We start from the raw sequence: 14,427 nt of genomic DNA on the forward strand, positions 1-14,427 counted from the left end.
GAATCCAGAGCCCCACCCTTTCTGAATATTGTCTCTCGGTTTTTTCTTTTGCAACTTTCGCAGTTTGTTATTATGGCAGGTTGTTTTCTGTATTATTGCATTTTGAGATTTGTTATGGGAAAGAAGTTTTTTACATGCTATGCCTATTGATGGTTACGGATGCTTGGGCAAGGAGCTATACTGGATAAACAGGAGGAGTGCCAGCCAATAGGACCACCTTTTAATCAGTTTCTCTATCTCCGCCTGCTGGTAGATGTGGGCTATCCCATTGGTCTCTGGATTCATCTGCTGCGTCTAAGGGAAAGAAAATTAACAGGTAAGAACATAATTTTTCCTTCATACATAATACACAAGTACAGAATTTATATTAATTTTCTATCTAAACCTGAATTGTGAGCAAATGCACATGGAAAGAAGTTAAGACATATTGTTACAGATGAAAATAGGCTTGTTGGCTTAATGATTTATTATGCATTGTTCAATGTTCAGTGATTGGTAACTGTCATTATTCGACATGTAAATACAAAATGTTTGCGCCAACACTGAACGGTAGTCAGTATTCATCAGTATGGCTTTAGATCAAGTTGGCTAGGTCTTTTGTGCTGAGCAACAAGGTGAAGGAGGAGCTGTTTCTGTTCCTTATTCTTGTGAGACTTGAATTATACTGCTACATTAAGGAAATTGCTCTTTCAGCGGTATCATTAACTACTGTGGCTAGTAGTTTGGATCATTTCTCCAGTTTGTACTCTTGGCAGAATTCTGTACTTGCTATGCAGAACTCTGTGCAAACTTCCATTCTGCCCTTGTCCCTCCTCTCCCACATAGGTCTGGCTGGCCTCTCTCCCTCCCTCCAACCAAGCCCCCACCCATAAGATCAGACATGGGCCTCCCAAGGAAGCAGCAGTGGCGGCAGAGGCAGCGCTGTGAATGGGTTGCTTGCGGACTGTTCTGCGAGGGCCTTCCCTCTGCCACATCACTTCCTGTAGATAGATGAGGCAGCAGAGGGATGGCTCTGGCAGAGCCGGCAACAAGCAGCCTCTTCATAGCATTGCCTTAGCCAGCTGGCTGCTTCCCTGAGAGGGCCCACAGGTATGTCTGATCTCATGGGGGGGAATCGGTCAGTCGGAGAGAGGCCAGACCCAGAAGGGGTGAGGATGGGGACATGGAAGCTGGACTGCAAGTTGGGGGGGAAGAGAGGAGTGGATATGGATCCTGGATTGGAAGTTGGGAGGTGGATAGGAGGGGACATGTATGCCAGACCTGCAGAGGAGGAGGAGAGGGGAGGGGACATGGATGCTGGACCAGTAAGTAGAAGGGAAAGGGGGTGAGTAGGAAACCTGGGCCAGAAACAGGGATGAGAAGGAAGAGATGCTTGACCATAGAGAGAGGGGGAGCGAGATGCCAGACCATGGGGAATAGGGAAGGGATTCTGGGTGCAAGAGAGCAGAGGTGGGTAGGGTGAGGGTACATGGATGCTGGATCCACAAGTGGGAGTGGGCGGATGATAGAGAGAGAGAGAGAGAGTGACCAAATCCAGAAAGGGGATAGAAAAGGAAGTGATTCTTAGCCAATGGAGAGAGGGAGAGAGAAAGAAAGAGAGATGCCAGACTATGGGAGCCAAGGAGGGGATTTAGGGTGCTAGTGGAGAGGGGTGTGTGATTTAGAGGGAGGCTGAGAAAAGAACCTCAGAAAGGAAATATTGGGAAGGAATTTTTCAAAGTTTTTGCGCAGAATTCCGCCAGGAATAAGTTTGTAGGATCTTATTATTGAGCCTTTTCTTGTTCATTGGTATCAAGAACACCAAAGAAGACATAAGTTCTCTTTGTTATGCATGATGCCAGGCCAGTGGGACCAAGTGACTCGGGGAGGGCATTTAGGTGTTTTCACCAAACATATGGATTGTGGAAGTTGAAGGATTGCCACAGTCTTTACTTCATTGCTTAGTCTGTCATCAAAAAAGACCAAGCCAGAATTTCTGACAAGTATCATGGATGTCTGGTGAATGTTGTTGACAGAGCTCATCAGTGCCCTTTCCTAGAAGTCAGCACTACTTCTAGTCTTTGACATTTTTACTACTTCGTTTTTATCCTAAAATGTGTGACAAAGTCAGTTTTTTACTGCCTATTTAACACTAAACGAACTTTCTGCTTTGCAGCAGTACTAGTACTAAGTTGTTGTTCAAATAACAATGAAACTGTCAATAACAGCTTCAAAGAATAGCTATTTAGTATCCACTCAATATTAAGTAACTGTTTCTAACCATATTATTGCATTATGAATAACCAGACGCATTATGAAGATATTATAGGACCACGAGCGATCTCTAAATTTGTCCCAAACCACTTCGGATTTTAACTATATCTTATCTACATGAGGTAGAACATATTCAGACTTGTGGAAGCATGTTGTGATAAGGTAGAATTTTTACCATAGTCTCTTATGGACCACCCTAATGCATACCCTAGGCTTTGGAGGAAAGGCAGATGTGTGAACAATGCAAAGGATTTTGGCATAAATATTTCATTTTATATTATTGAATATTCCAGCCTTTTTCTCCTGTCTGGCTGACTTATGTATTTTTTATTTTCTTTTTTTTCTGCAGGTAAACTGGGTTTCCAAAGAATGGGCAAAACGAGCTGCTCTGCCATCACATGTTGTTACAATGCTGGATAATTTTCCCAACAATCTGCATCCCATGTCCCAATTGAGTGCTGCCGTTACCGCGCTCAACAGTGAAAGCAACTTTGCGCGAGCCTATGCTGAAGGGATCAACAGGGCCAAGTATTGGGAGGTAAGAGGGCAGTGCTGATCCTGTGATCAGAGATAAACTAGAAAATTTATTAGCTATTAAAAAAACCCCAAAACCCAATTTTGCTACATATAATTACAATTGATATCTCTGAGTTCTGACCCTGTGGGTAGTGCATCTTCACCTGCGAGTACTGCAGAAGGAATCATCTACACTTTTAATTCTGCCTCCCTGCATCACTGGGCACTGCCCTTCCTCCCCCAGTTTTTTTCTTTCTGCAAGTGAGTGAGGCTTCTTTTTTCATCTGCTCTGTTTAAAATTTCTTATTTTCGGGTTTTATCTGACATTTGTTTGAGGCTTCGGATGCTATAGAGGTTCTCAGTAGTCTGGACAGCTCTGCCTGGGAAAAGCTGCAGACTCAATGTTCTAAGATCTATAGATGGGCAGCCCACCCTTGCTACAGAGCACTAGTCTAGCCAGCCAGCACTAACACTTGGATCAGCTTGGGGTTTGGCCCCAGGGAGTTGGCTCACCTGGTCTTCAAAGCACATGAGCGCAGGCACAGCACATGGCAGCACTGTGAGTACAGGCCATTACTGTCTATGGGAGACATTGGGGTGGATTAGATTGGGGGGGGGTCTGGGGCTTCCTTGAGGGCCCTCTCCCCTAAAATCCTGTTTTTGGAATTACATGGCTGTTAATTTAGCTTCCCTGGGCTGTTTTTGATGCCAAAATCACTGCTGTGGATTTCCCGATTTCTGGTTTTAAAGCCTATCCCTGCCTCAAAACACTTCATTTGAGTCTAAAACTAGTTAGAATGGACTCCACAGGTGGTTTCACCACTATATCATGCCAATTTTGCACTGGATGGTTGCCTGAGGAGCACCCATGTGCTACAGCATGTGAGAAGGGGGGGGCAGGAGATGTGGGCTTAGCACCCCCCAGGACCCTCCAGAAAGCTTGATAAGTGGGGCATAAATCCCTCTTAGACCATCTACTTGCAATCCAGTACTGCCTGCAAAGCAAAAATGCACAGATGTCACTACTACAGGGAGGACACTTGAGAAAGGCCTGGGATTTAGGTCAGGTTTTTGACTCTGCTTTTGTTAGTATGCAAAAGGTTTTGTCCCTGTAGAACCTGGTTCCTCCACTGGAAAAGGGTCTCGGGGAGTCTGAGATCCATTCAGAGAAGTACTGGGACAATTGGGGATCTGAATCGATGTCTCCACTCTTCAGGAATGCTCCCTCTGTAGGAGACACAGGTTTGCGTGCGGGTGATTCCAGCTATGAGGCTGTAGCAACCCTAGAACAGGGAGAGGATCAGACACTATGCAGTCTCCCTGTGGGAACTAGATTTAGAAGTTTTGTAATCTGCTTCTACACAGTGCACAGTCCACATTTTTTCCTTCACATCCTGAGATCACTATGATGCTGACTGAGCATTAGGAAATGCTAGAGGGCCCTGGCGAGGGGTTAGGGCGATGCAAAACTATACCGTATGGCTCCTGACTTCCAACAACTGTTTGTACCACCTAAAGTGGATTCCTTGGTGGCACAGGTTACTAAGCATACTTTTCTTCTCAGTGAAGGAGGAGGAGTTCTGAAAGATGCACAGGACTACAGGATGGATCTCATCTTCAAAAGGCAATTTGAGGATTTTTTGCAGGGCCCTGTGGGGTGGGGGGGGGGGGGGGTTTCACTGGAAGTTACATTGGAAGGACGGACTCAGCGGCAAGAAGGTTCCCGGAGTAGTGCTACGTGCAGGAAGCTTCTAAGAGGTTGGTAGGTCTGCACTGGGAGGCGCGAAGGGACTGACCCAGGAGTGTCGCAGGATTGTGTTTTTTGGGGGGGTAATTGGTGAACCAGGGAAGGAGGGTGCAAGAGCTGTTGGACCCACGATAAGGAGGGAGGGGGCTGCTGGACTCATGAGGGGAGGGCTGTTGCTGCACCCATGAAGGAGGGAGGGGTTTGCTTGGACTACTGGACCAACTGGAGTTGAAGGGAAGGGAGACAGTTACTGGATCTGGTCTGAGGATTAGAGGGTAGAAGGGAAACAGGTGCTGGGCCTATGTGGTGAGTGGAGTAGAGCTGGAGGGACGGGAGAGGTGCCAGACCCACACCTGGGCACTGAAGGGAGGTGGATAGATGTGTGGGATGGGAAGGGGGCCAGAGGGAAGGGAGATAGATGCAGGACCTTCAAGGAGGAAGAGAGAGAAGGAAAGGGGAAGAAAAGCTGAACCAAGGGGACAAAGGAAGAGTGAGTAAAATATTGAACATAGTGGAGGGGGGGAGGAAAGAGTGTGCGAGACACATTAGTGTAAGAGAAGGGAGAAGCTGAACACAGGGAGATATACAAAAAGAGGGGAGATGGTGGGCATGGATGGGAGCATAGAAATAGGGACAAAGGGGAATGCTGCCTGGGGGGTAATGCCAGACATGGGAAGGTATATGGACACACAGAAGATAGCTAGATATTGGGGACAATAAGAATGTAGAAGAAAGATGCAGGACAGGGGTGGCATAGGGATATAGAAGAGTGTTACTCAGGGGGAGAGGATCATAGATTGGTGAGATGATGAAGGCAGGGAGATGGGCACAGGGGAAATACTAGAAAGGGATGGATAGGAGACAGAAGGGAGATGCTGAACATGGGGAACAATACATACACAGAGATAGAAGATTGATGGAGAGCATGGAAAAAGAAGAAATATCAAATGGTCAGGAGACCCTGGCAAGTGAGTTAAGAAAAAATAAAATGGAGACCAGCGCCTGCGACCAACATGATTTGAAGAATAAAATGATGAGAAGACAAAGGGTAGAAAAAAAATCATTTTATTTTTTATTTTGTGATTAGAATATATCAGATTTCCTGCTAGAGCTGGTATAAGCCCAGGCCATACTTCTTTAACATAAGTAGATATGATGAAGTTCTTGTAAATGTTGCGGAGGAATGTATCTATCAAAAGAAGGTAATTTCTTAACAAGGTGCTTTATATAGCTGGAAATATAGAAATTATAATTTAGAACTCTGTTCGCTAGCCTGTGTTTGCAGTGTGTCGTCCTGGCTCATTACAAGATTGCATACAATATCAATATGCTCTTGTGTGTGAATCGAGCGTGATCTGCTGCCTGGCTTATATAGCAGCACATCAAGGTCGTTTTTGTTCCAACCTTTCTGTGGAAACTATTTCAACAGTCATCGACTGCTGTAACATTTTATCAGTACCAAGTTCTTTATCAGAATTTGGTCTTCAGTGAAAATCATTGATACGGAGACTGTTTACAAACTATCGTCTACTCCTGCACGTATTCCATAGCAACAATTCATTTTCACAAGGTAGTGTTTCTGTGCGAATCTCGGCAACAATTCATCATCACAAGGCAGTGTTGTGGTGCGGTGGGAAATATTTACAACATTTTACATCAACTTCTTCAAAACATGTCACACTAAATTTCATAAGAATCAGCCGAGTTCTGTGGAAGATAGGACAAAAAACCTTTTGGTGGTGTGGGTTTTTGGGGTTTTTTTTTCCCAGTTCAGTGTAGAATGGTGTCTGTATGCTAATAGGATTGAATTTTAAGTTAAACTAATGTGCACAAATTATGATATTATAAGTTGTTTATTACCAAGTATAAGTTCACACTGCATTCTGTAAAGCATTGTTTCTCAAATCTGTCCTAGTTAGGGTTTCCACAGTTTGAATATGCAAGAAATAAATTTGCATGGATAGTCTCCAGTAAATGCAAATTTATTTCATACACACTCATTGTGAATATCCTGATGACACAACTGATGTAGAGGGTGCAGGGCAGGTTTGTGAACCTTGCTGGAGAGAATGGCCTCACTGGAGCAATGTATCATGTTTCTGCACAAACTGTCATGACCCTTACTGGGTTAGTCTGTTAAGAGGCTCCACAAAACACTTTGCGAAAGCTACAGCTTATGGGGAAACTCTCCAATGTAGCAAAACTCTGATAACTATAGTTCTGATTTCACCACCTATTCCCATCAGTAGGAGAGCAATTGACTGACATTTCAGGGATTTCTGCTGCTCTGAAGGCAAATAAGAAGGAATAGTTCCAAATGACCTTGCTCTTGGTCATTGCAGTCTGAGTGGAATCATTAGTTTGATTTGAAGCAGTGATGGAGAGCAGCAGCAGAGAGGCTCAGGCTTTCCCTTCACTGGAAGAGTCTAACAGCTTAGCTCAGAAAGTGAAATTCTGCACAGTAGAATAGAGATCTCTGAGGGAAGATTTAAACCTGCTTGCTAAGGTGACTGGGATAGAATAAAATAGTAATATTTTGGTTCCTTGTTATTCTTCTTCATAGTTCATCTATGAGGACTCCATGGATCTGATTGCAAAGTTGCCTTGTGTTGCTGCAAAGATCTATCGTAACCTGTATCGTGAAGCAAGCAGTATTGGCGCCATTGATTCCGGTCTAGACTGGTCTCACAATTTCACCAACATGTTGGGCTACACAGATCCACAGTTCACTGAGCTGATGAGATTGTACCTCACCATTCACAGGTGAGTTTGCATATGGTTATGAAAACCCTTGTGCTATGTATACGTGAAATGAATAAAAAGCTAAAGTTTTAAATATTTTACACTAGAGTTGCACGGAGATAGTAATCAAATCTGTCCTGCAAGTAATCTCTTCTGTCCCCGTCCATCCCCATAATTTCAGAAGTAGTTATTTCATTTAATTATGCTACTGAATTAAGGGCTCTGCTAGGGATCCATTTACAAATAAACTAAGATACTTTATTAATTTGGAAATATTAATTGGGAAGAATATATGTTTTGTAAATGGGTCTCTGCCAGAGCCTCTAATGTAAATACAAAATATAAATACTCCAGCTGATGAGGACCCTCAAGCTATGTCAGCTGAGGACTTCTCTGAAGGTGGCCACGAGTCCTTTTTGCCAAGCTTGGCAGGCAGTAGCACCATCCCCGAGTCACAGATGCTGGCATCTCAGTGGCTCAAGGATGCTGCCAGTGACTGCTAAGCTTGGTGGAGTGAAGTTCTGGGTGCTTTTGGAGGAGGTCCTCAGCTGGCGGTGCTTGGGGATCCCCACCAGCCACAGCAAAGGTGAGCAGGTACTTCAACACTGGAGAAACCAGAAATACATGTCCTTTTCTTTTGAACATAATACCAAGACATCTGCATACACATTTCCCAAAGCTAACATGTTTCAATCAATAAATTCCTTTTCTTTAGCACTCTCCAGACCAGTAGAGGTTAATCTTACAAGCAGGTGGAGACTGAAAACAAAACTGTGGAATAGTACATAAGAGGTACCTTCCCCTATTCCTATCAGTCTTCTTTCAGTCTCCAGCCGGTGTGAGTGAGCTGTACCCATCTCCCTTGGTAGGGCTGTTTGAATTTGTTTAGGGTTTCTACTCCCCGTTTTTGGCCGGATTGAGCTTGGGTTGGCCTTGTTTGGGGGGGTCTGTCCAACCTCGGGGGTGTCAAATCCAGCGGATCTCGTGCTGGGTCCCTCCCCCCCACCCTTTCCTCCACCTCCCCACATTTTTTTAGAAGAGCCTCAGCAGTAAGCCTTGCCCCCTAATTCAAACAAGGCATATTGCTTTGAGAGCCTGTGGAGTCTGTTCTGTAAAAATAAATAATCCTGAGGTAGTGCTGGTCTAAAGGGTTGTTTTCCCTTTAACTATGCTGTACATGACTGTATCTTTTGACTAACCGACACTTTTCTTCTAGCTAGGGGAAGTGGTGCACAATTTGGTCCAGAAGCGAGACATTTGTGGCCAGCCTGAAAACACCTGTTCGGGCTGATGCGGTCATGGAGCTCTGTCGGCAGAGGCTGCAGGCAACCAGGGCTCCCTGGCCTTAGTGCCTTGCGAGTCGGCAGGGAGCAGTGGGAAAGCCCGGTCTTCCCCCCACTGCCCCCGGAGGGATTCCCTCTCAGCTGATTTTTGTTAACAGCTGATGCCGGCTTGCCTGTCAGTTTAGGCTTCCCAGCCGCTACAGGCCCTGGAGGGGTTATTTTTGGCGGGACCTTTGCCATTTTAACAGACAGGCTCCTCCATTTTGTCTGTAACCTCAGGTGACCTTCCCCCTGTATTGGAAAAACAGGTGCAGGTTTCAGCTGAGTCCCCTGCTGTGGCAGGGAGTCCCATGGGACCCCCTGGGGGGGTTTCCCCTGATTTTAATTTTTTCTTTGTACAGAGCCTATTTTCAGGCGGTTGGGGGTCCCACGTGCGCCCAGGGGGTTTGGGGGGGTGGGTTCCCACCGCACCCCCCTGTTGCTTTGCCTCCCTCTTCTCCTTTGGCATCCCCTCTTCCTCCTCCCTCGTCCAAGCGCCCGCGGGTGGCTTGGGTTGCAGATGGTGGTCATTTGGTCTGGATGAGGACCTGGACCTTTTTTAGGAACTCCAGGATCCTCCCAAGGGGATGGCTGCTGGCGGTGAGGTGTTGGGTTTCCCGCCTTCTGGCGATGAGGCATTCATGGTGCACCTTTTTCAGAGGGATGAGCTACCAGACCTGATTCAGCAAGTCTCATCGGTGCTGCGTTTTGAAGGAGCGCCACCGGAGACCCCGCGTGTGGGGGACTCTCTTCTTAGGGGGATCTGTACTGTTTCCCGCTCTTTTCCTGTGGAACAGGATATTCGGGATTTTGTACTGGCACAGTGGAATACGTTGGAGGCGCCGTGTCAGTTGGCATGCACCATGGCTCATTTCTATCCCATCCCGGAGGGGGATAGGGCTACTTTAAAGTTGCCAGTTGTGGACGCCGTGGTCTCAGCAATTGCTAAGTGGCATACCGTGCCTGTTGAGGGTGATTCTGCCTTACGGGACTCTGAGGAGTGTAAGTTGGAGACCATTCTGAAGCAGAATTTTGATGTCTGCCTTGGGGGTCCAGGCGGCTATTTGTGGGTGGCTGGTGGGCCGAGTGAGTCCTGGATCTTAAGTCTGATGACTTGTCCTTGGTGGATCAGGAGGTGGCTAAGATTGAGATGGCTGCCTCATTCCTCTCAGCTGCTCTCTATGACTTGGTGCGGACGTTGGCCAAGTCTATGGCTTTTGGAGTGGCCGCGCGACATACCATGTGGCTCCGCGCTTGGTCGGCGGGTGCCCCGTCTAAAACTAAGCTTACCAAATCTCCCTTTCGGGGCTCTCTTTTGTTTGGAGAGGACTTAGATAAGTTAGTTCAGACTCTGAGGGACTCTAAGGTGCCCCGCCTGCCTGAGGATCATGCCTGCCCAGCGTCTCAGGGTGGCACTGCCAGCGGGCGTCTGCGAGAGTTCCGCACGTATCGCCCTGAGCATGGGGTTGCTACTTGCCAGGCTTCGGAGTTTTCCTGGGGTCGGTTTTATCAGCATATGTCGGGTGGGGCATGCCGGGAGGCTGGGAATCCCTCAGCCGGTTCTCCTGCTGCCTGTCCTGCACAATGACTCTTTGCTTATCCTGCACAATGACTCTTTGGTTCCAGTGGGTGCCCAGCTGCGCAAATTGTTTTCCCAAGTGGATCGAGATCACGTCCGATCAGTGGGTCCTGGAGGTGGTGTGGGATGATTATGCTCTGGAGTTTGCCCGCTCTCTGCCAGATCATTTTCTAGCCTCTCCATGTCAAGTGGTCAGACCCTTCAACGCTTGCTAGATCTCGGAGCAGTTGTTCCAGTGTCCCCTCAGGAGTGCAGCACCGGCAGGTTCTCAATTTACTTTGTGATGCCTAAGAAGGAGGGTACCTTTCGGCCCATCCTAGATTTAACAGGGGTCAACTGGGCTCTCAGAATTCCCTTTTTTCACATGGAAACACTGCGGTCTGTCATTCTGGTGGTTGTCGGGGGAGTTCTGACTTCTCTCAATCTGACAGAGGCCTACTTGCATGTTCCCATTCAGGCCTTTCATCAGCGCTTCCTTTGCTTTGCGATCTTGAGTTAGCACTATCAGTTCTGTGCGCTTCCCTTTGGCCTGGCCATAGCTCCCCGGACGTTCACCAAGGTGATGATGGTCGTCGCGGCTGCCTTGCAGTCAGAGGGAATTCTGGTGCATCCCTACCTGGATGACTGGCTGATTCGGGTGAAGTTGTTACGGCTTGGGAGGGGGAGTTTCTCCAGTCGCTGGGATGGGTGGTCATCCTTTCCAAGAGTCGGTTGGTCCCATCTCAGTGTCTGGAGTACCTTGGGGTTCTGTTCGACACCTCCTTGGGGCCCGGGTAAGCAAATTGCAATCTCAGATTCATCTCCTTATGGCGTTCCGGTGTCCACGGGCGCAGGATTTCCTCCAGGTCTTGGGATCAATGGCGGCTTCCCTAGACGTAGTGAGGTGGGCATGGGCCCTCATGCGTCCTCTTCAGTTTGCTCTGCTCCGGAGGTGGTTGCCCCAGAAGCACAGTTTGGATCTCCCTGTTCCTCTTTGAGGCTTGGCGTGCTGCAGTCTTCGCTGGTGGCTCCAGACCTCTCATCTTGGTCAGGAGACGAGTCTGGATCAACCACAGTGGACGGTGTTTCTCACGGATGCCAGTCTTCTCGGTTGGGGAGCTCAGTGTCTTGGTCACTCAGCTCAGGGCACCTGGTCCACGGAGGAGGCGTTCTGGTCAATCAATGTGTTGGAGACCAGAGCCGTCCATCTGGCGCTGTTAGCCTTACGCTCCTTCTTGTAGGGCAAGTCAGTCTGAGTTCTGTCGGACAATGCCACGACGGTGGCTTATGTTGATCATAAGGGAGGCACCAAGAGCACTCAGGTAGCGCAGGAGGCGGCTCTGCTCATGGTCTGGGTAGAGTTCCACCTTCAGGACATCTCGGCCTCCCACATAGTGGAGAATGTTCAGGCGGACCTCCTCAGTCATCACGTGCTGGATCCCAGGGAGTGGTGTCTAAGCCCTGTGGCCTTTCAGTTGATAGTGCAGTCTTGGGGTCTGCCTCTGGCCATGAGTATTAATGCCAAACTACCCCGCTTCTTCAGTCGTCGCAGAGACAGTCAGGCTGAGGGTCTGGATGCTCTGGTTCAATCATGGCCAACAAAAGGGCTGTTGTATGTGTTCCCTCTGTAGCCATTAGTGGGCAAAGTTCTTCTCTGCATTATGCGCCATCTGGGTCTTGTGGTTCTGATGGCTCCGGATTGGCCTTAACATCTATGGTAAGTGGATCTGGTGAGGCATCTGGTGGCGGATCCTCTTCCTCTGCCTCTCTTGGACGACCTTCTGACGCAGGATCCCATTCCAGTGTTCGATCCGGGTCCCTTCTGTTTTACGGCTTGGCTCTTGAAAGGGGTCGCCTAGGTAAGAAGGGATATTCAAATAAAGCGATCTCAACTCTCTTGGGGTCCCGGAGGCTTTCCACCTCTCGAGCTTATGTGAGAGTTTGGCGTCTATTTGAGGAGTGGTGTGATGAATGTGGAGTGGTCTCTTTTCATGCTTCCCTGCCTAACCTCTTAGTGTTCTTGCAGGATGGCCTGGAAAGGGCTTGGTCTTCTCGCCAGGTTCAGCTGTTGGCCTTTCATGGGTTGTTGAAAGGTCAGCGTTTGACTACCATTCCTGATGTGATTCGCTTCTTGCGGGCAGCCAAATTGCTCAAGTCTCCCGTACAACCCTCTGTTCCATCTTGGGATCTGAATCTGCTTCTTTCAGTGCTAGTGCACCCTCCTTTTGAATCGTTGGGCGACTGCTCTTTGAAGGACCTTACTCTTAAAGCGGTCTTCTTGGTGCCATTACTTCTGTTAGACGTGTTTCTGAGCTGCAGGCTTTCTCTTGTAGGACTCCCTTATTGGCGTTTTCTAGGGAGCAGGTTGTCTTGAGGCCTGTTCCTTCCTTTCTGCCAAAGGTAGTTTCTCCTTTTCATGTCAATCAGGCAGTGGTCTTCCCGGTGTTGGGTAGTTGTGAGAGATCTTCTGAGCAGAAGCAGTTGTGCAAGTTAGATGTTGGTCAGGTTCTTCACTCTTATGTGTGGAGGACCCAGGAGATCCGGAAATCGGATCATCTCTATGTCCTTCTAGCAGATCCTCGTCAGGGGGATGGCACTTCTAAGGCTACTATTGCGCGCTGGATCAAGGAGACTTTTGCTTCTGAGGAAGAAGCCTGTTCCAGAATTTCTCAAGGCTCATTCCACTAGGGGTCAGGCAGCTTCTTTGGCTGAGTCTTTGCTAGTGCCTCCAATGGACATTTGTAAGGCTGCGGTTTGGTCTTCCTTACATTCATTTGTCTGACACTACCGGATAGATGTTCAGGCGCATTGGGACACGGTGTTCAGTGTGTGTTCTGGTGTCGGCCCTTCGGGGGTGCCACCCATGATGGGGACTGCTGTAAGATTAACCTCTACCGGTCAGGAGAGTGCTAAAGAAGGAGAAATTAGGTTCTTACCTGCTAATTTACTTTCTTTTAGCTTCTCCAGACCAGTAGAGGTCCCCACCCTGCCTATTGTCATGTTGTTGTGGCTGTTGCATGGGCAATTTTTGTTTTTTGCTGTGGGTTCTAGTATTTTTCTAGGGCCGGGAAGAATTGAAGAACTGCGGCTGTGGTGATTAAATTTACAGATGACACTAAACTGTTCAAAGTTGGTAAAATGCATGTAGCATGTGAAATAGAGGTCTGCACGGGAATGGGGATCGCGGGAATCCTGCGGGTCCTGCAGGGGTCCCCCCCTAACCCATGGGACTCCCATGGGGATGGAAGGCTTTGGTAAAAGAGGGGGTTTATAAGTTAATTACCTGAACAGAAAACAAAAAAGGGTTCTTCCAAAGAGATTCCACAAGGAAAACAGCAGCGCAAACACAAAAGAAACTGTGGAATTGATGATCCTGTCAGAAGTAATTGCTGCTTTGTATGGGGACAGGCGGGGATGGAGGTAATTCCTTGTGCGGACGAATGGGGATGGAGAGGATCCTGGCGGGGACAGGTGGGGACGGAGAGGATCCTGACAGGGACGGGTGGGGACGGAGAGGATCCTGGCGGGGATGGGTGGGATTTCTGTCCCCGCGCAGCACTTTAATGTGAAACTGCAGGAAGACCTTAGGAAATTGGAAGACTGGGTGTGAAAATTTCGGATGAAATTTAATGTGGATAAATGCAAAGTGATGCACATTGGAAAGAATAATCCAAATCATAGTTACCAAATAGGGTTAGTGTTCAAGAATAAGATCTGGGAGTTATCGTGGACAATACGCTGAAACCTTCCCTGCAATGTGTAGCGGTGACCAAGAAGCCAAACAAGATGCTAGGAACTATTAGAAAAGGGATGGCAAATCTAACCTGTGAACTGTTTGTCAAGTAAGAATAAAACTTGTTCCAGTGCAATAGGTGAGACATTCTAGACCAGTGTTTTCTCAATATGCAGTACTCATGACAGTGCTTGCAATTCTGAAACTTTTCTGGCAGAGATAATTACCACTAGAAAGACTGCTTTGACTGAGAGATCTAAAAGAGAGGCTTTCTGCAAAGGCTCATAGAGAGCCCTACTAAACCCTTCCAACACTATATTAAGATTTCAAGATGGAAAGGGACTTTGAATCGGTAACTTCAATCTCAGGACTTCCTTCAGGAACGGGACGATGTCTGGGTGGGCAGCTAAGAAAGCTCCTCTCTCTCGTCCACAAAAGCAGGGAAGCCTTACTACCTAAACTTTAAGAGATGCCACTGCCAGGCCTTTGTCAAGGTCTTTCTGTAGGAATGCCAGCATGAGCAAAATTGGCGCCTTGTCGGGCTCCACCTTTTCTC

General features: G+C 47.7%; 1 protein-coding gene across 1 annotated transcript in view; it reads left to right on the forward strand.

Annotated features, from left to right (window-relative positions):
* CS (citrate synthase) overlaps window positions 1–14,427 on the forward strand; it is a 126,982-nt gene that overhangs the window by 98,432 nt on the left and 14,123 nt on the right. Inside the window, exons 6-7 of the mRNA XM_033937969.1 lie at window positions 2,603–2,791; window positions 7,080–7,279. Coding sequence (XP_033793860.1) covers window positions 2,603–2,791; window positions 7,080–7,279 — 389 coding nt within the window. The remainder of the gene's footprint in view (window positions 1–2,602; window positions 2,792–7,079; window positions 7,280–14,427) is intronic.

Source organism: Geotrypetes seraphini, chromosome 3 (assembly GCF_902459505.1).
Source record: "Geotrypetes seraphini chromosome 3, aGeoSer1.1, whole genome shotgun sequence".
NCBI classification, from domain to species: domain Eukaryota; kingdom Metazoa; phylum Chordata; class Amphibia; order Gymnophiona; family Dermophiidae; genus Geotrypetes; species Geotrypetes seraphini.